At 49.0% G+C, this 24,784-nt stretch overlaps 1 protein-coding gene across 2 annotated transcripts in view; it reads left to right on the top strand.

The window, feature by feature from the left end:
- Positions 1–24,784, top strand: part of NUP155 (nucleoporin 155) — a 711,261-nt gene that overhangs the window by 570,153 nt on the left and 116,324 nt on the right. For both annotated transcript variants that reach the window (XM_085631101.1, XM_085631098.1), the window contains one exon: positions 5,565–5,675. In XM_085631101.1, the coding sequence (XP_085487227.1) occupies positions 5,565–5,675 (111 nt within the window). The remainder of the gene's footprint in view (positions 1–5,564; positions 5,676–24,784) is intronic.

The following is a 24,784-nucleotide window of genomic DNA, read 5'->3' as shown; positions in this document are numbered from 1 at the left end:
GCAACTAGAGGGTGAAGGGGACTTGACATTTAGCTCTACATGTGGAGACAGAAGTCTGGGGGGTCATGTCAACCTAATCCCAAATCATATCTAATATCCTATGTTTAAAGAACTGTGTTATCCAAAAGGAAAGGTCTCTAGGATAGAATCTATTCTATACTGACTGTTAGTGCGTGTACAAGCGTCTAAGTGTCTACATGAGATGCGAGGGGGCAGGAATATTCCATGGTAACAGGGGCTATGAATTACTTGCATGAGGACAGCGAGGCCTGGCCCTTTGCACGGTAGCTGAAGGAATGTTTACCTAAACTACTAGACAGGAATGCATCGGATGAGGAGCGGAGCAGATAATCTTGAAGGTGAAATACAGTTTTTGGCAGGCAACAGGCTGGATCAGGCACCGTTAGCCGCGCAGGGAGTAGGACAAAGTTCATGGATACAGATGCAGGCTCGGACTGGAGCTTTCAGAGGCAGAAGGCAGGAAAAGGCTTGATGACAGAATTCTGGGCCTACTCGCTTGAATCTGAAAAATGTGGAAAGTGAACCACATAAAGTCGGTGGCCTTTCATACTTAGGAATGGAATATCTGACCCATTCATGGCGGATCTGAAAGAGGACATGTTGACGGTGGACGCACATATATTTGCGTCTTCAAAACTGGAACTGGAGGGAACATACATGTACTTATAGCATGCACATGGAGCCGTTGGGGTCTACGATAGGGGACATAACTGATCACAAAATTCATATTTCCTCAACTCCGCAGGTGGTCCGTGTGGGATCCAAGAGGAAGGATGGGAGTCTGACCCACTGCGTTCTGCCGGAGAGGAATGAGCGGATCCAGTCGAGTGCCTTGTCCCGGAACCCTGCGTCGTGGAGTCTGTGAACTAGGGTTCGGTGAGATTGTGTCAAAGGCTGCGGAGAGGTCCAGGATCAGGAATGACCAGGCCCATTTCATGCCAGTGGCTCCTGATTTGGCGAGGCGAGTCTGGTTCCCAGAAGTTCTGGGCCTGAGTATATCTCCTCTGATCAGGCTGCTGCTTCAGGAGGCTCTTTTTTCACAGCCGCAGGGCAGGGTCTTGCACCCGGGCCTGCGCAACCTGCATCTCCATGCTTGATATTGAGCGGCAGCAGTTAATCTTCTTTGAGCTGTCATCCAAAGTTTTTGAAATCATCTTGGGAGCCAGGCTCTCCTCCACAAAATCAGTGTCTGCTGGGTAATGGGATATGGTTGTGGCTTGATCATTGTTAGCTACATTTTCAGATTTTTCAGACATTTTGTTTTTGGCCCAGCAAGAACTGTTAAAGGCTACTTGTCGGCCCTCTTGGCCTTTTTACTTTTGACTGATCAGCCATCTGACCTACCACCTGTTGTGATGAATTTCCCTAAAGATTTGCCATGCCTGTTCCAGCTAAAGCGATTGGTGACGCCACACTGAGACTTACATTTGCTTCTCACTTTCCTCATATTTACCACTTCCAAACCAATGCACAATTGTCCTTTGTGCCTCCTTACCTTATAATCTGTCTTTCTGGTTGCCATAATATCAGGAAGCTATGTAAGCGAACTTCAGGCCCTCTCAGTTCAGCCTCCTTATTGCACCATTTTCCCAGATAAACTGATGTTATTGACTGGAGCAGCATTCCTACCAAAAGTGGTGACACCCGTTAATGTAGGACAAGACATCATTCCACAATCCTTCTTTGTTCTGCCTCATCCCTTGAAAGAGGTAGAGAGAGTATATCTCTTGGACCCCAAGAGAACTCTGAGCTTTTACATCAATCGTGCCAAGGAACCTCGGGTGTATAATCGGCTCTTTTTGGGGTTCTTTGATGCATATGATGGCTACTCCTCTTTACTAAGATCCGCTTCGCTTTGGATAACAAGCAACCTTCAGAAATTCTAAGGGCTAATTCCACTGCTATCACTTTGTTGGCACTTGGTGTGCCTGTCCTGAATATTTGTCAGACAACTACATGGGCAGCAGTGTACACCTTCATTAAGCACGGTTTCCTTGACAGATCTGCCGGGATGGGCCTTTTGCCTGTTCGGTCCTATGGTACTTTTTAGCCTAGGGCATTTCACATACCCACCACCTTGGGAGGTAGTGTTTTGGTATACTTTCACGAGGTGAGCAGTTTGCAGTTAGATGTATCCATCAGAAGATACTCTATCTAACTGCAGTTCCTCACCGCCCTTCACGTTTTATGGAATGCTCTTCTTTCTATCTGCAAAAGTCTCAGTTTAGCAATTTACCCACTAGGTTTTCTATTTTGCTGATGGTCTCTGCGTCCGAGGCTGTGGACGAGCTTACTAAAGAAACTGACATCACGCATACGTTTTACTTATATGTGGCTCTACTCATCACTTCTAGAGCACAATGTAGTTGAGGTGGGGTTGCGCAATGCCACCTATGCACGCGCAGGAGCACTGCTTTTTGAGTTTCCTGATGCAATCTGACGCCTGCTTATGTTACCAAGGTGAGGAATCATAAAAGATGAGGAATCTGCAATTAGTTTCCACCAGAAAGAGCATTACTGAAGGGTATGTAAATTGTTCTTCTGCACCTCTTCTATGTGGATCCAGAATTCTCTGGTTTCACCTAGAAAATTCCTATACAGAATGACAGCAAGTAGGTTAAGTCTCAAATTTTAATATTGTCGAAGGTGTTGTCAAGTCTTTGGCGGATCCTTTCGGAAGATAATGTTGATTATTTTTAGTGGGTGGCACCTCTATCACCTGGGCCACTTCCCAAGGGTCGGCCTATGCCTGTGAGTTTAGTAACTGCAGTGGCCTAACCCCAACACCACCCAGCTCCATGCCTTCACAGGTTGCGGCCTTGCCACTGCTTCCTAGGAAGCTCCTGCCTAACATGTTGCCAATCCTTGTGACTTCGGCACCATCTAGGATATTGTCATCGTCTGAGCAGATTTTGGCACTGCTTCAATCTCCAAAATTGGAAAAAGAAAATGTTTTTGCAAGTTGATATGATGTCTCTCTTGCAGAGCACCTAACTATAGCCCAGATCAAGACAATTTTCTAATCAGATGCCAGTATCCTGGAGAGGCAAAGTAGAGATTTTTATCATGTTGAGCAAGAGGATTTGGATGTTGACAATCGCCTCCTCTCTTAAAATAAGACTCTGACCTGTACATAGAGCTATAAATTGCTGGTGACCTTAATACAACCCTAGTCGACGACATTCATCATCCATCTGGATCTTCTTTGAAAGAAGTCTTTTCTTTGGCCTCTGTGATAGAGAAAGCAGCACAAGCACCAGAATTGCCCTTACCCACTGTGGAGGCGCAGACAGCTTTCTTTGTGAAATCCTGCGAAAATTCTCCGCGGTTTCAGAACTTTTGCTGCTGTACAAAGTGATGCGGTGCTGTTGCAGCCAGTTGTGGCTGCCTGAGTGAATCTCTTTTTAGGCCTAGTAGTCCAAAGACAAATTGTACAATGCCTTTGCAATCCTGATCTAAAATTTCTGTCCTCTCACCTCTCACTGGATTCTAGGGTGGTGCAGCCCTCGTATGCCAAATTAGTCTGAACACCTTCCATGTGACCTCTCCACACCATGAGTTGAAGTGTATTGACTTAAAGAGTAGAAAAATGCTTTGCCTCAAGAAACACAGCTCTTTACATTGCCAACTTCACATGCCTTCTTCGCTGAAATGCCCACACCTTCTTGAAACTTGTGAAAATTTCCATAATCAACTTTCTGGAACACATGAAGAATATATTAGCTGATCTGGTCACCGATGGTTTGGGTGCATCCAAGCCGACTTTGAAGTATGGCCTGGATTTTGATGACACTGGCTAAGACCATGGGAACGCTGGTCACTTTGCGTCGACGCTTATGGATGCTCTCCACTTGCTTTTTAGGAGCTTTTCAGGCAGACTAATAGACTTGCTCTTTAATGGCAAGGGTGGCTGACTTCTCTGTGAAACATTTTTAAAAAGTCAAGCTGCTTCATGCTCGCTGGAGCTAGACTCCCCAAAGAAGCAGTTCCATCATCAGTATTGTCAATTCTGGTGCTTCTCCAGTGGACTGCCCTTGTGGCAGCAGCAGCCTTCCCAGCCAGTCCAGAACCCTCATCAGGTATTACACCAATCAAGGCACAGGTTGACCTAAGAGACGCTAACATCTTCAACAGCAACAGTTTGATTTTTCACCATCCTACGCCTATCTGCCACCTCAAACTCTCTCTGACTCCTGCCCACTGGGTAGGAGGGTGTGTTCTCCAACTTGAGCACCAGTTTACAGATAATAGATTGCTGAGTTTTCTAGTTGTTCCATTTCCATAAATGCTACACCCTCCTCATCCTTTGCTCCCCACCCAATGGACCTCCCGCTGTCGTAGCCTGGGTAGAGAGAATGTTCTACAGGATGGCAGGTGCCTCTCAGGTAGGTATTGGTACACAAAATTGTATTCTCGATTGCAACGTTTGTGGTGATTGTTCTTGAATAATTACATTTTGCAATAGCATGTGATGCAGCCGAGTGGGCTGCAGTTGCCATTGAGCAGACTCTCAATCAGATTTCGCTCAAAATCTGGAGCGTGAGAATTTTATCAAAATGTGAAACTTTGCAGGGCAATGATTCAGGAGGAGTGGTGCTTTAGGTCTTAGTGTTGTGTGTTCTTTGTCTATATCCATTTTTGTGAACTGTTCCAGTTATTCTTGTAAGGGTGGTTTCTGATAGATTGCACCTTGTGAATTGCCCCACGTGCCAGACTGGATTTGGAAACTTTACAGCTTTATTTGGTGTTGTGCAGCTCTTCATTGCCTCTGCCCTTTCTCCCTTCGGATGTGATTTCGGGGTCCCTGTGTATGCCCCACCTCAACAGGCTCACGTCAGTTCTTTTTTTTCCCGCACATTCGTACACGGATCTGGAGATAGCAGTACTGTCTTTGACAGACCTTTTCCCTCAGGAGAAAAACATCCAAAAAGCACATGAGTGATTACGGATGAGAGATTCTAGGGATCTCCCTAAATGGTCAAAATGGTCACATGCACAAAAACAGGTTATGAAACTTAGCTATGTGGTAGCAAAATGTGTTCAGTGGTTGTAGGGAGGAAAAGATTAACGCTTCTATGAGGACTGAAAGGAAGGTCCTGCTTGTAAATAGCTTCTAGCTTGCTATCTTTAACCCTTAGCATACCTTTTCTTGAGGTTTTCTTCTATTCCTCACTGTGCACTGAGTGTCTTACACCATAAATTTGAGTAGTACATTGCATCTGTTTCTAGTCCACTGAATACGCTCTCTGGTCCAGCATCAGAAATCCACTCCTCCTCAGTGTTAGACTGTACATTCCTACACTGAAAGATAATCTAATGAGGTAACATGCCTTTGTCCTTGTCTTCTGGCTACGGGTAGGAATGAGAAATGCACGACTTAAAAAAGAGTTAAATTTTATGGTGAAGTCATGTTTCCCATTGCTTGTGGTCAGCTGCAGATAATGTGATTAAGACAAGCAGTATATCTACATAGACCATATAATACACAGTAGTCTGATATGGTTTCCATCCTACATGATAACTTTCTTGTGTGGTTCTTTCAGAGATGTGTGACAGTCTAGCAATGAGCTCAGCTGATCGAATGCAAGCATTGAATGTCAAGATGGTATTACTTGGAAAGATTTTTGCTGGCACGCCTCGCTATTTTCCTCTAGGTAAGTAACTAAAACAAAATAGAATTGTTACTGTTCAGCGTTTTTTTTTTGTATATTTTTGACACAGTCAGTAAAATCTCTTTATTTTGCTTCATTACATAGCATAAAAGAACATATAAAAACAAACATAAACATTTAAAAGCAAACCATCATTACATATGTATACACCCAGAACCTCGCTGAAGCTTGTATCCACAAATCCTGTTGGTATGCCAACTATTTGGCGATTCATCCTAAAGATGAATCGAAGGACCATTTCAAAAGGATTCACAATACAACACTTCATTTTAAGAATAAAACAAAACTAAATTTCTGAAAAATTCACGATAAACCAATCTTGAATTAATCGTATACTTTGTGCATTAGAAGCATTAGAAATAAAATGAAATCAGTAAACACTTTACGGGTCTTATAACTAAATATTTTCCTTCATAGTTGGGGTGACACTGGAAATGGAGCGTTTTATAGAAATCATTAGATAAAACCAGTGGAAACGTAAAAACACACCCTGGGTTTGTTTTATTTTTTGTTATTTTAGTGCGTTAGCCAAATTGTTTTTATAAAGCGTACAACTTATTCACATTCTTTCTGACAAACACTCATTCCTCTAATACATATCATTGTAAGCTCCAAACATTATTGAAGGAATACCTGTAGGAAACGTACTAGCAGGTAATCATGCACACTGCTGAGTATTGAATAAAACAGCTGAGGAGTACTGGCTTCCTACGATCATTACTTGTTTGTATAAAGATGACATATTTCCGTATAAATTTTTTGGGAGTACTCCAGTCTCTCTCACCAAAATAATAATGTAATCGATCTTAAAGAAACATCTTAGTTATAGATTCCTTACCTTCGAATTACCCCCAGGTGTCAGACTGGATCCGGAAAGTTTTTTCGTCAGCAGTACCTCTGCGCGTCGGAAGGTGGCGTCGGTCGGCTCTACGTCCGTCGTTAGCGTCGTGGTCACCGGGGTGACAACACGGTAGCTACATAGATGCCGCCCTCGCACGCTGACATCAGTTCTTTCTTTTTTCCGCGCCAGCCAACTCCGATCCGGGAAGAGTGGTACCTCCAGTCACTTTTTGACTGACTTTTTTTTCTAGACTTTTGTCGACTTTTTTTTCGAGTCTACGACTCCTGGTGCATGAGGGATGCCCGGTTTCAAGCCATGTGGTTCCTGTCATTGGATGATGACGGTGACGGATCCGGACCCCGTGTGCCTCTTTTGCTTGGAGCATGACCACGACCCTAAGTTCTGCTCCGACTGCCGGTCGATGGCGCTGAAGGCTTTGCGGGAGCAGTCCCGAAAGCTGCTTGAGCACCGTCAGTCGGCTCCGCACCAGTCGAGGTCCCGGTCGTGAGGGTTGCCGGCGTCGACCCTGGCCTCCATCCCGACATGGAGCTGGACCAGCGTTGCCGGATCTGGCACCGAGTGAGGTTTCGATGCCCCTGTTAACTCCTGGGGTCCCTTTTTTGACCAGAATGGCACCCAGAGGATGAGGAGGAGGACTGGGAGGGGTCAGGTGACCCTCTGACTGACTAGCTGGACAGTGAACAGGACTGGAGAGAGGAACTGGAGGATGCCACATCGGTGAGGGCCTCATTAAACGGCAGCAAGTGCTCCGAAGAGCTCACCGCCGGTTGAAGCACCTCTGTCAGGAGGTTAGTCGTGACCGCCACTGTAGGAAGCTCAGGGTTGAAAGCCCCGGCCGCCCCACGTAACACCACTGTGTATGACGCTCCCTCCCCTGTAGCCATGGTAGGAGGAGACAACATGCCAAGGTTGGCATGCTGTCTCCTCCTACCATGGCTACAGGGGAGGGAGTGTCATTCACAGTGGTGTTACGTGGGGCAGCCGAGGGTCTCGACCCTGAGCTTTCTACAGTGGTAGTGAGCTCTTCGGAGCCCTTGCTGCCGTTTAATGAGGCCCTCAACGATGTCCTTATGGGCACGTGGTCCAGGCTCAAAATGGGGGCTCCCGTGGACAGGATTATTGCCCGACGCCGGCTCCGGGCGACCCCACTTTCCTCTCCCAACACCCCACCCTGGTGAACTTGATTGTCCAAGCCTCCACTTACAAGAGGACATTCCCTACTGCTCCACCGGAAAGGGAATCCAAGAAGCTGGACCACCTTGGAAAGAAAATGTTCTCTTCTGCCAGCTTAGGACTGTGGCCGGTAAACACGCATGTCTCTTGGGCCGTTATTCCCACTCGGTGTGGGATACGGTTGCGCACGTGCTGCCTCAGTGTTCGGAGGAGGCCCGGGCAGTGCTCTTCCAGGCTGTCGCCACCGGGAGGGATGTGGCGGAGTTTACCATCCGTTGAGGGCTGGACACAGCTGACTCTCTGGGCAAGACCATTTCAACCTCAGTAGCACTTCATCACTACGCCTTTATGAGGTCAACTGGCTTTTCAGGGGATGTCCAGAACACCTTGATGGACATGCCTTTTGATGGCCGTCGCCTGTTTGGCGACAGCAGACCACGCCATAGAGTGTGTCAAGGACTCACAGGCTATGGCCAAGTCCTTGGGCCTCTCCACCCGCCCTGCGCAGTCTGCTTTTCACCCCTTTCGTGGCTAAGGAAGGGGTGCCCCACTACGTCCCGCCCAGAGCCACAGGCCGCAGCAAGTTACCCAACCTTTGCGTGGCCGGGGATGTGGGAACAACCATTGTGGTTCCGGGGGCCAGAAGGCGGGCCAGTCCACTAACTCTGCAGCAGCCTCCAAACCCTCCTAGTCCGACCTTTCAGGTCCATCAGACGCCAGTGGGCGGCAGGATTCGCCATCACCTCCCCCACCGGCGCACCATCAGGTCGGACAGGTGGGTTTTGCAAATAGTCCGAAGGGGCTACTCCCTCCCCTTCGAGACTACCCCTCTAGCCATGCCACTGACATACCACCGCATGTGGCCCTTCTCCAGCAGGAAATTACGGTCTCTTGGCCAAGGGAGCCATTGAGCGCGTTCCTGTCCCAGAACTAGATCGTGGTTGTTACTCCCACTACTTTCTGGTCCCCAAGAAGGACAAGGGCCTGTGTCCTATCTTGGATTTCAGGGACTTCAACCGCTTCCTCCGGAAGGAGAAGTTCAAGATGTTGACGCTTGCTCAGGTCTTGTCTGCCCTCGACCCAGAAGACTGGATGGTAGCGTTGGACTTACAGGACGCTTATTTTCACATACCCGTCCTGCCGGCCCACCGGCGTTATCTACGGTTTACGGTAGGCCACGAGCATTTTCAATTTACCATGCTCCCCTTTGGCCATACCAGCGCCCCTTGGGTGTTCACGAAAGTGATGGCGGTGGTCGCAGCTCATCTGTGCAGATCAGAGGTTCCAGTCTTCCCCTATCTCGAAAACTGGCTGTTGAAGGCGGGTTCGCCCCAGGCCGTTGTCTCCCACCTCCAGACTACGGCCAACCTCCTGCATTCACTGGGGTTCTCCATCAATGTGCCGAAGTCAAATCAAATTCCCTCTCAGAAGCTCATGTTCATCGGAGCGGTTCTGGACATGATGTGGTTTCGGTTCTATCCTCCCGAACAGCGAGTCCGGGATATTCAGGCCATGATTCCGATCTTTCAACCTCTATCCCGGGTTTCGGTCAGAATGACTCGGAGGCTGCTGGGCCTCATGGCCTCCTGCATCCTGCTGGTCAATCATGCCAGGTGGCATATGCAGGCTCTGCAGTGGGACCTGAAGTTGCAGTGGGCGCAGCATCAGGGGAATCTGTCCGATTGCGTCCAGATCTCGGAGGGCACTACACGTCAACTGCAGTGGTGGCTCATGAACCAGGATTGGGTCAGTGGCAGATCCCTCTCCCTTCCCCAACCAGACCACACTGTGGTGACGGAATCATCCCTTCTGGGATGGGGCGGCCACATGGGAGAGGTGGAGATCAGAGGCCTCTGGTCTCCGGCGGAGTTCAGGCTCCTCATCAACCTTCTGGAGCTCCGGGCGATTAGTCTTGCACTGAAAGCATTCCTACACTCTGTCCGGGGAAGAGTAGTGTAGATTTTAACGGACGACACCACCGCCATGTGGTACTGCAATAAACGGGGCGGGGTGGGGTCGTCGATCCTTTGTCAAGAGCCTCTAGACATGGCTGGAACATCTGGGCATATCCCTGGTGGTTCAACACCTGGCAGGTTCTCTGAACGCCAGGGCAGACGAACTCAGCCGCAGGTGCATTATGGATCACGAATGGCGTCTTCACTCGGAGGTGGTGCAAGGTCTCTTTCAACAGTTGGAAGAGCCTTGGTTAGACCTATGCGCCACCGAAGAGAATGCGCAATTTCAACAATTCTGCGTGTTGGGATTTCCAAGGCGGCACTCGCTCGGCGAAGCTTTTTGTCACGAGTGGAGTTGCGGTCTGTTGTACGCCTTTCCGCCTATGCCACTTCTGCCCAGAGTGCTGAAGAAGCTCAGGCGCGACCGGGCCCAAGTCATTATTGTGGCTCCGGATTGGGCACGAAGAGTCTGGTATCCCAAGCTGCTCAACATGGCCTTCGATCCTCCGATTAGACAGCCTCTTCGGGAGGATCTTCTGTTGCAGCAGCAGGGGACCGTCCTCCACCGGAACTTGTCCAGCCTCCACCTCCTTGCGTGGCAATTGAGCAGCGGTAATTGACGTCTTTCGACCTGCCTCCTGAAGTCTGTGATGTAATCTTGGCAGCCAGGCGTCCCTCCACTAAGATGGTATACGCCTGCCCGTGGAACAAGTTTGTGGCATGGTGCACAACAAAGGCTGTGGTTCCCCTTTCTGCCCCTCTTTCTGAGGTTCTCTTGTTTCTTCTTTCTCTAGCCCAGCAGGGCTCTGCTCTGGGCACTATCAATGGCTATCTTTCGGCCATCTCTGCCTTCCTTCCTTCGGCTTCCAGATCAGCCTTCCCTTTTCTAGTCCCCGGTTGTAAGTCGCTTCTTGAAAGGCATAACTCATCTCTTTCCTCCTATTCCCTTCATTATGCCTCAGTGGGACGTGAACCTGGTTTTAACTTATTTAATGTGCGCTCCCTTTGAGCCGCTTCACAACTGTCCTTTAAGGCTCTTGACTCTCAAAACTGCGTTCCTGGTGGCCATCACCTCTGCCAGACGAGTGAGTGAGCTCCAGGCTCTTTCTTCTAAGCCTTCTTTTCTCTCTGTACATCCAGACAAAGTTGTCCTTAGGAATCCTCCATCCTTCCTGCCCAAGGTTGTCACTCCTTCCACATCGGGCAGACTATCACTTTGCCCACCTTCTTTCCGCCTCCGCATCCTACGAAAGAGGAAGAGAGACTCCACCGTTTGGACCCAAAACGTGCGCTTTCGGTCTGTCTGGATCACACAAAACAGTTCCAGGTGGATGACCAACTCTTTGTTGGCTACGTGGGTGCCAAGAAAGGTCTGGCCATACGCAAGCGAACCATTTCTAGATGGCTCATTTTTATGTATAAAAGCATGCTATTCTCTGGCTAAAAATGAGCCTCCAGTGGGGCTACGCGCCCATTCCACCAGGGCGACGGCAGCCACTACTGCCATGGGAAGAGGAGTTTCTCCACATGACATCTGTCAGGCAGCTACGTGATCATCACTGCACACGTTCACGAAACACTATTGTATGGACAGCCAAGTCCGTTCTGTTCTCCAGGACTTTCTGGTGTGATCTTAGTGCACAGGCCCGCCACTGGGATTGGTATTCCTGGGGTATCTATTCTAAGGTAAGGAGTATATAAGTAACATGTTTCTTTCAGATGAACAAGTTACTTACCTTCGGAAACGATATACCTGTAAGAAACATTAGTTAGTTATAGATTCCTTACCGCCCCACCCATCCGCCCCGTTCTGCAAACTGATTTCTAGGGTTATGATATCCTTTCAGGGCCCTAGTTTTGTGCACCAGTGGTCAGTGTCTTGTATGGCTCTGCGTTTCTGGCGCGGAAAGTCACGTACAGAACTGACAGCGCGCGAGGGCGGTGTCTAAGTAGCTACCGCAAAGTCATCCCGGAGACCACGACGCCAGCGACAAACGCGGAGCCGACCGACGCCCCTTCCGACACGCAGAGGTACTGCTGACTAAATACTTTTCTGGATCCAGTCTGACACCTGGGGGTAATTCTAAAGTATGGAATCTATAACTAACTAATGTTTCTTACAAATATATCGTTACCGAAGGTAAGTAACTTGTTCATTACTCTGTTTATCTTATTCCTTGATCTCGGGCAGCTGTAGATTAATAGAACTAATGAAGGCTCTTTTACTGCAGTTCCTTGTCAGGAAGGACAACTTGTTTTTCATTAAATAGCAGGCCATTATGGTTATTTTGTAACTACACCCTCTCTTGAATCCACATTCGCATTATTCTTTACTTGTTTTTCCCAATATCCTAAGATGGATACTTATAACCGCGCATTCTACACCTTTAGAATATTCCCCCGCACCAGACTGGATACAGAAATATTCAAGGTGCTGTTATCACGTGTCACCAAGTGTCTCCGTGCGGCTCCGTGTTGAATTTGGTGTGCCTCAGAAGTAATGGAGCGGAGCCACATGTAGGTGCAGGCGCGCCAATGTCCATTCTTTGCTTTTTCTTTCCACATCTTTGAACGCGGATCTGGAGCTTTGCTCTCTTTGTTGTCGGTTTGACAACTTTCCAATTGAAATACAGTGTGCAAGGGAACACTCACCTAAAACTAAAGGTTTCAAACTATGTCCCGACTGTCGTTAGCAGATGTTGGTGATGGACCAGCACAAGATGTGCCTTTGGTGTTTGGAAACCAGGCACGACTCCTAAGCTGTGTGAAGAGTATATCCTCATGCACCAAAAGGCGGTTCGGGGTGTGAAGCGAAGCTCTACATTGCCGAACATCGAAAGTAGCCATGCAAGTCCTGTTCTAAGTCGAGGGTTCGAACTGTGTTTGTGCTTGAGGCTTATCTCGCAACCGGTTGAGTTCATCTTGCAAGTTGAAGTGGAAACACATGAAGGCAATGGACATAACCACAACCCACCGCTCTATCTAAAGAGAAATAGCAAAGGCATTGAGATGCCACTCGATCTCACTCCCGACCCAAGGTCAATCATCATCACACTCTAAACCTTAGGGTAAGTTGAGGAAAAAACATAAACCATCCAAACTGGACTCCCCCCCCTTCCTGCCACTCTCATACTCCTGAGAAGGGCTAAATGTGTCACTATGCATTTCAATCTCACTCCCGAAGTCAGTCTATGTCGGACCCTATTTCGCAACTTGTACCGGCACAACTAAAGTGTCGGGGTGCTCTGTGACACAGAGGCAGATCGAAGAATTCCGTGAGGCTAAGCTCCTTCTCTTCTGTTCCCTTCAGACTCCCTCTTGTGCGCCCGCAGGCTGCAGGACCCGAGAGGCCCTCCATCTTGGATTCTGCTGTTAGGTTCGACCTCAGTGCCAATAGTACCATTCAAACCCATCACTGGGACTCTCCAGCTTCCACGCGATTCTCCATCTAGCTCCACGATCCATGATGGTTCCTGAAGTGTTGATGCCGACTTCATCATTGCCGGAGGAAGACTTGCCCATTTTGCTTTCTGACTCAGAGTTACGCTGCTCCAACTCAACCACGGTTGTGGTAAGTTTCCACCGAATCACTGCCTTCTCTATTTGACCTAGTAAGCGCCTCGTCTTGCACTGTATATTTCTTACGCTTTATTCATAGTTTGGGACAGATTTCGATAATGATTGATGCACCACATGAAATTGGCCTACCCTATCATTCAGAAAACTGGTATGATCTCCAACATGACAGTGGTCTTGACACCTCTCCTGATTCTTGCCTTCTCTCACCCGCAAGTCCTGCCACTGAAGAAAGTGCTTCTTTTGCTGTGGTAATGCAGAGGCGGGCCAAAGTTGCTGATCTCCAGCTTGCCACCTTAGAGGTCAAAACCAATATTCTGACGGAAGTACTCCTGCCAGGAAAAACCACTACTGAGCCTCTACTTTCTTTTAATAAGGTATTCACTGATCCCTACATAGGGACTTGGGTCAAACGTTGTTCTGGTCCCACAGTCAATTGCCAAATTGTGGCGACCTTGCCTTTTTGTTTCAGCACCCCTCTCCTGAGAGCTTGGTGTTGCAGGCTTCCACCAGTCGAAAAACCCTAATACTTTTCCAACTAATCTCCTTGGCTAGGAAGTCCAAGAGAGTGGCGATCTCTGGGAAGAGCTTATTTTCTTCTGCTAGTTGGGCTGTCAGTGCTAGTTGCCTGCTGGGCCACTATCCCCTCGCTCTCTGGGACTCAGTAGCTCAAGTCCTCTCAGGTGTCCTGGAACACCTTCGCCCTGTCCTAATGCAAGCCATACAGGACAGACCCGTTGCTGGCAAATTCACAATTCTAATTCCATCTGGAGTGCCATTGGCATTAGTGTTGCCATTCATCACCACGCCTGGCTGCGGTCAAGTGTGCTCCGTAGTGCTTCAAAGAGAGCAGGGCCACAGTGCACACTCTGTGCTTATCTTTCCCACCTCGCCATCAACTACAATACTACCGTTCCTTGCGAGGTTTCAGCAGAGCTACCTCAAACCGAAAGCCAGTTTGGCGTGACAACCTCTCTTGCATGTTCCCAGCAATGGCACCTATCTTCCCCACAGTCCGGAACAATGCTCCAGTCATTCTACTGCCTCTCCCTTGGCTTCATCTGCCCAACTCCTTTAATGTGTCCTTAGTGGAGCACAGCCACGTGGATGGAGGCACGATCCAATGATTCCTATCGTGTTGGCAGGCCATAACATCAGACAGGTGGGTCCTGCAGATTGTCCGAAAGTGATACCCCTAACCCTTGATAGCCACTGTACTGTACCTTCCGCCATCTCAGGAACGACTGACAGAGGACAATCTGTCCGTCTTATGGTGGGAAGTGCAAGCCCTTTTGGCCAAAGGGGCTAGGGCTATCGAGGGGTGGCTGGTACTCCCGTTACTGGTGCCAAAGGACAGAGGCCATTGTCCTATTTTAGACCTATGGCCTTGCAATGCTTTCCTCCGGTAGGAGAAATTTAAAATGCTCCCCGTGGCCCAGGTTTTGTCTGCTCTCGACACGGGAGACTGGATAGTAGGGTTGTATCTGCAGTACCCCCTTTTCCATATACTTGTCCTGAAGGCCCATCTGCTCTGCCAGTGGTTCATGGTGGAGACAGTAGCATTTTCAATTCACTGTTCTCCCTTATGGTCTCACCAGTGCCCCTCAGGTGTTCCTGAAGTAATGGTGCTAGCAGCACATATTCAGAGGTCAGGCGTCAGTCTTTCCCTACCTCGCCCATTAAAGACAGGCTCGCCCAGGCACTTATTAACCACCTCCAGATACAGCAAACATCTTGTCATCTTTGGACTTCGCTATCAACATGTCAAAGTCACACCTGATTCCTTCTCCCTTTATCTGAGCTATTCTGGACACGGTTAGGTTTCCTGCCTTTCCTCCAGAAAGGAAAGTCCAGGACATCCAGATTATGATTCTGAAGAGGTGAGGGAGAGGAGAGGTGTGGCGCAGCAGCCAGGGCGGCTGACTCCGGAGCACAGGGCTCAAGGTTCGATCCCCAGCACCGGCGGCAGCTCAGCCCAACACCATGCGACTCTGGGTAATTGCTCGCTTAATCTTCCAGACGGCCCCCAGTGCCTTGAAACCCTTAGGGGTGATTAGTTCGCTCTTTATAAATACCGGGTTATTTATTCTGATCTTTCAGCCTGTGTCCTGGATTTCATTGAAGTCCTCTTTGAGCCTGCTGGGACTGTTGGCCTCCTAGAGCCTGCTGATCCAATGCACCAGGTGGCATACGTGGACTCTGCAATGGGATCTGCAGTCTCATTGTGTTCAACATTTAGGGGGCCTCTCCAACCACATCCACAGTTTGACTACCACCGCAATAGATCTGCAGTGGTGATTACTGGACCGCTTTTGGGTTAGATGCAGACCCCCCCCTCCCAACCCCACCCATAGCGGAAAGTATTGACTGATGTGTCACTGCTGAGTTGGCCCGGCCACCTAGGAGAGGTGGAGATGAGAGGCTTCTGGTCTTGGGAGCAGTTTAAACACCATATCAGTCTTCTGGATCTGGCGGCCATCTGCTTGCCATTGAAAGCCTTCCTACCATCGATCAAGTGGGAGGATGGTACAGGTGCTTACTGACAATGCTATCACCATGTGGTATTGCAACAAACTAGCTGGGGCCGTGGACGCTGTGCCAGTAGGACTGCGCCTCCGGAAATGGCTGGACCATCACAAAATCTGCGTGTTGTTAAGCCACCTAGTAGGATGTTTGATCGCCAGGGCCAGCGAGCTCAGCTGTCCGCGCCTAGCAGATCACGAGTGACATTTGCACCCGAAGGAAGCGCCAGTTCTCTTCCGCGAATGGGGAAAACCTTGCCTGGATCTGTTCGCCACTGCTAAGGATGCGCAGTATCAGCAGTTCTACACATTGGGGCGTGGCCTGGATGTCGATGAAGTAGGCTGCAGAACTTGTTAGCTCCGACCGCTGTTCTTACCCATCCTGGCAGCCCACGGGGTATAGAAAGACCATTACTTGTAGACCCACACCCCTGGATCAGGCAGGGGACAGCGTGGACCCCGAGAGTTAGTACCGCACAGAGAACGGCGAAGAGAAAGAATCCACAGCAGCGGGATATCAAAATGGCGGCGGGCGACGGCTCTGAAAAGTCGGAGGCCGAGATGGACTCACCAGCAGAGCGCCACCGATAGACTGGCATCGATAAGGCGTGACGGAGTAAGTGAACTGGGGGTAACCCACACTTGAATAGTGGGTAAGCGGCGTAAGAGCTGCAATGCTGGCGGGTCGCCCGCTGAGGAGAAGTGGCGCGCTGAGAGAGGTACCAATAGCGGCGCCTGCACAGCAGGAGCATTGAAGGGGACCCGTCCCAAAGATCAGGACACCTGTCACAACACACAAAGGGACATCAGCAGCGCAGGGTCTATATATGCGACCGCAGCGCAGAACAGGCCCTGATAGCTCCCAAGAAAACGCACAGAGAGTCAGAAGGGTGCATGATGACAAGATAGCGACAACGACCGGCGGTAAGAGCTTCCGCTGACTGAGGTAAGTTTCCGCCAAAGATAGCTGTGGTGGAGACAGGAAATGAAGAACTGGAGGCGTGCAACAGACCCTGCCCTGATGAGCGGATTCGTGGGGACCAGCACTACAATGTATCGGCCGTTGTAAGCGACCGAAGATCTAAGGAGAGCGCCGCCGATGCCGAAGAAAGGAGCTGGAACTTCCCTGGCCCATAGCCGGTGCGCCCGGGCAGGAAACTGTAGGAAAAAAGCAGGACGGAGGCACGGGCCGTGCCCACAGCAAGTTGAAAACGAACTCAACTTACAAGCGGGTGACAGACTGCAACATACAGGAGACGCCGGTTTGACAGACGGCGCAGAGCACAGAGGCTCACGCTACGCCGTATACACGTAGCCAGAGGCCTGAAATATAGAACAGGTTAAGATAGCACAGCACTGGACCCCCTAAAGAAGATAAAAGGATTTACCCACCATCTCAGAGGAACAGGACGCTCTCGGGCATAACAAACAGAGAATGAGGAAACCGATTGAGGATGCGCAAACGGATATACCACCATAGGAGGGAGCGACACAACACCCAACGTCGAATGCCCCTGACAGTCCGACTCTACAGCATATCCTGCAGGCCATTAATGCCTTGAGTGAGAGGCTTGAGACCAATATTGACTCGATAGGGACAGATCTGGGATTGCTGCGAGATGATCACCGACGCCTCACGGAAAGAGTCACGGCCAATGAACGCCAACTCTGACACAGACCCAGCGCACACGGAAATGAAACAGCAACTTGCGGGGTTGGAATCGAAGGCGAGAGTGCTTGAACTCAGGGCGGAAGACGCGGAAAAACGCTCTAGAAGAAATTACGTGAGAATAACTGGTTTCTCCCTGAGAAAATAGAAAGAACGGACATGGTGGGGTACCTTGAGGGGTGGCTTCGCACAGCGTTGGCACCAGAAAGCATCTCGCCATCCTATGCCTTAGAAAGAGCGAAAGAAGGCCACCTACGCCGGGGGTGCCGACACGGCCGGTGATAGCGAGAATACTACATTATCGCGACAGGGACCATATATTGACACAAGCCCGACGGAAAGGTGAAATAAAAGTCAACAATGTAGTGGTGCACCTCTTCCCGGACTTTTCGAGAGATGTCCAACAACAAAGGAGCTCCTTTGTGAGTGTCAAAGCCATACTATGCCAACTAGAATTCAAGTACGCGATGCAATACCCAGCGAAACTATGGGTGTCCACCCCGGGCGGAACGTAATTCTTCACCTCTCCACAGGAGACATGGACATGGCTGGAGCAGCATCGAGGAATATCGCCACCAAAAAACCTAGGACGCCGGGGAAACCGATGGAGGAGATCTCGCAGCAAGGAAGACAGGAGAGGCATACTGGCACCGACGCACACGGAGAAGCAACTGGAACAAATAGCGCTCTTCCAGGAGACACACCTCATGGCAAAGGAGGGCCAAGCCCTGCAGACGAGATGGCGGGGACGAACATTCTACACTACATATTCTGCCTTTGCCAGGGGCGCCATGATCTGGGTGAGGGTGGGAGTTCTATTTTAGGTCACCAATAAGCTAATAGACCCAGCAGGCCAGTATGTAGCGCTGAATGGGAGATTGGACGGTAGAGAAGTGAGCATTATCAGTGTGTATGCACGGAACGTGGACCGACCACAATTTTTAGCGCGACTATCCCGCCAGTTAGCCCCATATCTGACGACCGCAGTGCTCATTGGCAGAGACTTTAATGCCATTGCTGATGTCGACTTGGACTGTCATGCGCCGGCCTTTTGAGACTGGCAGGGACATTGGGGACTGGTGGACTTATGGAGAACTCTGCATCCCCAGGACATAGACTTCTCATTCTTTTTGTCGACGCATGAGGCACATACACGGCTGGGCACATTTTTATGCACACCGGACATGCATGGACAGGTGAAAAGTCCTGAATACCTGACTGGGACGATATCTGTTCATAACCCCTTGTTTACTGGGCCTCAGCTGGGCGGATCGAGCTCCGGCCATCCCTACTTGGCGACTGCACCCCAAGACATTAGAAGACCAGGTCTTTAAAGAAGGTACCACAGAAAGGATCACACAATATTTCCAAGACAATAAAGGGGCGGCATCCTCTCTGCTCCCGGAATGGGATGCCTTTAAGACAACTATCAGAGGCCATTGTATAGCGGAGATGACAGTGGTCAGACGTGCACTAACAGCGGAAGTTATAACTGCTGAAAAGGAGCTAAGACAGAGCGGAAAAGACCGGAGCACCCTGATCTGCAGGATTCACTCCTATAAGCGTCCAAGTCTGTGGCGCGACAGACAGAGAGACTGCAGGCCTTTGACTATGAACATTATCTGGACAAATCGGGCTCATTGCTGGCGTGGCTCGCCAACCCACACAACAGGGGGTCATCAACAGTAGAATTGGAGGACGACGATAGGTGCAGACAGTATACACCAGAGGGTATCAATGACATCTTCACCAAATACTATACCAAATTGTACAGCAGTGCTATGAGGAGCGGAGGAGAGACACTAGAAGACTACCTCGATGAGCTGGAGCTCCCTCAGCTAGAACCTGAGGAAGCAGAGGCATTGGGGGCAGACATCTCCCTACGGCAGGTGAGAGTAGCCATTAAGCATATGGCGTGCAACAAACCGCCGGGGACAGATGGACTCCCAGCAGAGTCTTACGTGACACATGCTGAGGAGCTGGCTCCTAAGCTGGTTGCGTTGTACCAGACAGAAAGAGAGCTGCACCTCCTGCCCGACACCACGAGGGAAGCCCTAATAATCCCTGTACTTAAGCTCAGGAAACCACCCCATGCTAAAACTGCGTATAGACCACTCTCCGTGAACATCAGGCGCCTCATGGCCATGTTGAGGGCAGAGGACTATGCCAAAGATGAGGCTGCAATATTTAGTAGTCGATATCGAAAAAGCATTTGACAGCCTAGAATGGCAATACCTCTATAGAGTTTTAGAAGTGATGGGCCTAGGCGCAGAATTTATAGAATGGGTGAAACTGCAATACGCGGATCCCAGGGCAAGGGTGCGGACTGGGAAAGTGACTTCACAGAGGTTGAGGGTAGAGAGGGGGGACTAGGTAGGGATTCCCTCTCTCCCCTCTGTTATTCGCGCTGGCCATGGAACCGCTGACCTGTCAGGCCAGAACGGGACGGGATTATGCGGGGCTGTCGATCAACAGCATATCTCATCGTATAGCACTCTATGCGGACGACTCACTCCTCTTTTTGCAAAATACAGGCGTAGATTTGCAAGGGGGCAGGGATATGTTGGAAGAATTTGGCGCTCTTTCGGGATTGCGAGTAAGCTGCCAGAAGTCTAAGATATTTCCTATGATGCACAATAGACGACCTCCAGAGGGACTGGGGACCTTATAATGGGAATCCACATGCCTAGAATATTTGGGGGTGACGATATATCATGACACGGTGGACCTGGTAGAGGGTAATGGGGGATGCGAGCCCTCCACACCTCCATGGACTATTGGGGGTCCCTCCCGCTGTCTGTAGTGGGCAGGGTGGTCCTCCTGAAAATGGTGGTGCTACCGCTTCTGCTATACATATTTGGGACACTTCCGATTTGGATCCCTTGTGCGACATTCCGTGATCCAAATTCACAGATCATTACTTTTTTATGCGGGACGGGGCACAAAAGAGTGGCACTGAGCTCGATGCAGCGCTCTACAGCCACGGGAGGGCTGGCAGTCCCTGACCTCGAGGCTTATTACCTGGCAGCACAGCTGCAATGGTTTGTGAGATGGTTGACGGGCAGCAGAGACCCAGACAAGGTACAGTCACCATTTGCCCCAGAACCCCAAGTCCTAATAAAAATATTGCTAAGGCTAAAGCAGCGACCACGTAGGAAGACGGAAGAGGAGACCGTAATCACGAGGTGCTGGACGAGATGGCTACAATTGTCGGGCTGCAGGGTCCTCTGTTCTCCCGACATACCCATCGACATGCTCCACCAGTTACCGCATGGAGGGAACTGGGCTGGGCTCGATGACCCCTTTAAAGAGTCCCAAATGCTTCCATTCAAGGACCTATGAGAGGAGTATAACCTCCAGCAGGGACATTTCCTACTACATAGAGCTGTTACGGTGGCATTCTGAAAACACTGGACTATGGGGGCGACAGAATCTAGAGCGCTAGATTGCTGTAGATATGTAGTCCTTTCTGCAGGTCGGATAAAAACAGCCTCCTGCATATATGGAGCCATCAGAGGCCCATGGAGCAACTGAGAGCACAATGGGAAGAAGACTTAGGGGTACCAATCGTAGAAAAAGACGGGGATGCCATTGTGGAACACACCCTGAAGGTCTCTAGAAACGCGAAGTTCAAGTTCATAAACCTCTACGTACTTCATAGGGCGTACTTCACACCAGCCAGAATCAGGCGCTACTTCCAAACGGAGGAAGCGGCATGCCCACGCTGCGGGAACAGGGAGGCACACATTTTTCACATGCTGTGGGACAGCCCAGGCTTGAGAGAATTCTGGGAGGAGGTACTAGCGGCTGTTGAGAGCGTCATAGATAAGGAAATTGCGCACACACCAAGTAGCTGTATACTCCACTGGTTCCAGCACACGGCCAAGTCAAAGATTACTGGGAGATTCCAAGACTTAGCATTTGTACTTGCGAAAAGGGAAATCACAAAGAATTGGAAGTCCGTAAGAGGCCCCCAAATAGGGAACTGGAGAAAGAAAATTGAGAAATGGGCAGCTACAGAACACAGAATCTTACTGCTCGTAGCGAACAGAGGTGTGGGAACCCTAGAAATAGTGAAAGCCTGGGGGAACCCAGTGAATGACCTGCAAACACCAGACCTAGATGACACAACAGATGACAAGACGAATTTGCCACCGCAGGAAAGGGACAATGAAATAGGGACACTAGGGATACAAGAAATGTAAAGTCCCTAAGACATGGCGAGAGTTGCGAAAACCCCCTGCTTTCCCCCACTCCCGCCCACTTACCAAGCATCGTCCCAAGTAAGGGCAGCACAGATAGACGAAAGCGTAGCACACACTGCTGGCACACACAACTGGAAATTAAGCAACTTGTTTAAGGGGGGGTGGAGAAGAATTAGGATTTAGGACTGGTTGAACTTGTTGAATAATTTACTCTGAACAGATATTGACACAGGAAGAATGGAAGAGTAATGTAAACTATGAAACAGATGTTTGATACTTGATATATGAAACGCTTCAGCGAATGTTATCTGAACCAAATGCCAATAAAATCTGTTTAAAAAAAAATCCCCCCGAAAATCAGCAGCTCTACACATTGGAGTTTCCAAAGCGTCTCTAGGAGATGCATTCTGCCTAAGTTAGAACTCCCGATTGCCTTTCTGCCGATATCTCTCCGAGTTCTAAATAAGATCAGGACCGACCAAACATCATAGTGGCCCCTGATTGGTCACTGAGAATAATGTATTCAGAGCTTCTGGGCATGAGCATCTGTCCTCCGATCAGGCTGCCTCTCCAGGAGAACCTGCTGTTGCAGCAACATGGCAGAATTCTGCACCCGGGCCTCCGCATTCTCCACCTTCATATGAGAAGATTGAGTGGTGACAGCAGAACACCTTCAACCGTCCCCCGGGGGTGGTTGATGTCACTTTGGCAGCCAGGTGTCCCTCGACCAAGACAGTATATCCCTGTTGTGACAAATTTGCGGCTTGATGCTGCAGATTGACCTCCTCCTGACAAAGTTATCTGATGTTTTGTTGTTTGTTTTGGCCCTCGCACTGCAAAGATTTGCTCTGGCGTGGTTAAAGGGTATCTTTCGGCTCTTTGCGCTTTATTTAAAGTTGCTGGAACAGCTCTCATTAGTTAAATCACCCATTGTGATGTGTGTTTTGAAAAGCCATCAAACACTCAAGTACCAGTCCATCTGAAGGTATTAGCAATTGAAAAAGGGAGAGAGAAATTTTAAGGATAAAGGATATGGTCTCCCTCTCCAAAATCAATTATAACACAAAAGGTATCCTACAACATGTGAGCAACAGTGGACCTTTCTCGTTATTATTTAAAGACTCACCCACTCTTATAGTGGCAAGCTACATCATGTCCTATCCTGGTGCCTAAAGACTAGGATGGGCCCAATCCTATTCCTGGAAGCATTTGTGATAGTCACCTACTGATGTCTTAATCCAAGTTAAAAATACCCGAAGGACACCCAGGTATCCCTTTAATAGTGGGTTCCCCTAGTATAAATAAAACCAGTTGGTGAGGTATAGGTAGTATATAATCTCCCTATATCCTTCTCTGTGTCAACATGTTTTAGCCTCTTATGCGGCCTCTAAAAATCAGGACAAAAGGAGAATGCACTGGGATACATGTGTATTTGACTTAATATGTAGCTAGAGTGTCCGTTCTGTATTCAGTCCAAACTTAAGACATGCATTAAATAAGATAGATGTGCACTACTCGCACAAATATTCTTGCACGAGTCAATGTACCTTATTGTGGGAATAATCTATGTGAAAAGAAAAGAGGGGGACATGCCCCTGTAGTCACACAGTCACCAAAGGTAAACTGTCACCTCTGATACCTAATTCTAAAAGTTATCTGATGTGTTGTTGTTTGTTTTGTGCCTCGCCCAGCAAGGCTTTGCTCCGAGCATGGTTAAAGGGTATCTTTTGGTTCTTTGGGCTCAGAGGCCATCAGTAATTTAGTAGGAGACAGAATTAGGTGTCAGCGTTGTCATTGTACCCTTGACAAACTGTGAATACTTCCAAGTGAGGTATTGGTGGCTTATACATGTTTGCTGTTGATTTATAAAGCAGTTTGAGTGTGAAATCTGTTTGATGTCTTGACTGTATGGGGACGCAAATAAATCTCGGAACTCTTGTGCATTTTAGACCATTGATTCCTGAACAGTTTCTTTCAGGAGGACACATTCAAATTGTTAACCTAGGCCCAAATTCTATTATATCTGGTCCTGTGGGACTGGATGCTATCCTGGGTGTACTGGCAGGGGTGTACTTTCATGTGGCTGTCCTGCAGTCTCACAGATGTTTCTTTCAATTTGTCGTAGTAAATGAACATTTTCAGTTTGCCATTCTGCTGTTTGGGCACCCTCTGGCCCCTCAGGTAGTCTCAGAGGTGGTTGTGGCCTATCTCGCAGGTCGGGAGTTCATGTTTTCTGTGCCTCATTGACAGGCTGTTGTAAGTGAGTTCTTTACAGTTAGTCACAGACCACCTGTAAATGACCATCCTGCTGCTGATGGTCCTGCGGTTCTCCATCAGTCAGCCAAAATACAGTCTCTGACCGGCGCAGAGGATTCCATTTATAGAGGCAAATTTGAGCATGATCACGTTCAAAACGTTCTTATCCCCGCAGTGAGTCTGGAATATTCAGGATATGATTGAGATGTATCCGACTCAGTACTGAGTTCTGGTACAGATGTTTCTGAGGCTTCTAAGTCTACTTGCCTTGTGTATCCTGCTGGTGCCTCATGCCTTTTGGCACATACTAGTGAAACATCCACTTTCAGTGGGCACAGCCCTAGGATGTCCCTCACAACTAACATCCTTGTCTTGGACGAGGCACCCAAGGACCTTAAAAGATGCTTAATGGAGACCAAACCTATGAGTGGTAGACCATTTGTCCAACCCACCCAGAGCTCACGGTGGTGACAGATGCCTCAATTCTGGGCTGGTGTTGCCAGCACGAGTTGGAGATCAGAGGCCTTTAGTCTCATTGAAACAGATAATCACATCAGTCTTCAGGAGATGTATGCCATCCAGTTAACTTTCAAAGCCTCTCTGTCTTCCATCAATGACAACTCTGTGCACGTTCTGACGCACAAAAAGACCACCATGTGGTACTGCAACATACAGGGTGGTGTGCTTTTCCAGGAAGTATTGTAACTGTCTCACTGGCAGGATTTTTGGGGGAGCTTCCTGATCATCAACTATTTGGCAGGATATCTGAATGCCATGGTGGGCGAGGTAAGCAGATGCCATCTAGTTGACCATGAATGGTGTCTCAGCCATAGATAATTTAACATGTGTTCACCCAGTGGAGCAGGCTTTGGG

Source organism: Triturus cristatus, chromosome 2_1 (genome assembly GCF_964204655.1).
Source record: "Triturus cristatus chromosome 2_1, aTriCri1.1, whole genome shotgun sequence".
In the NCBI taxonomy this organism is placed as follows: Eukaryota; Metazoa; Chordata; class Amphibia; order Caudata; family Salamandridae; genus Triturus; species Triturus cristatus.
The sequence above is the reverse complement of the archived record's forward strand: the minus strand, read 5'-3'. Positions and strand labels throughout refer to the sequence as shown.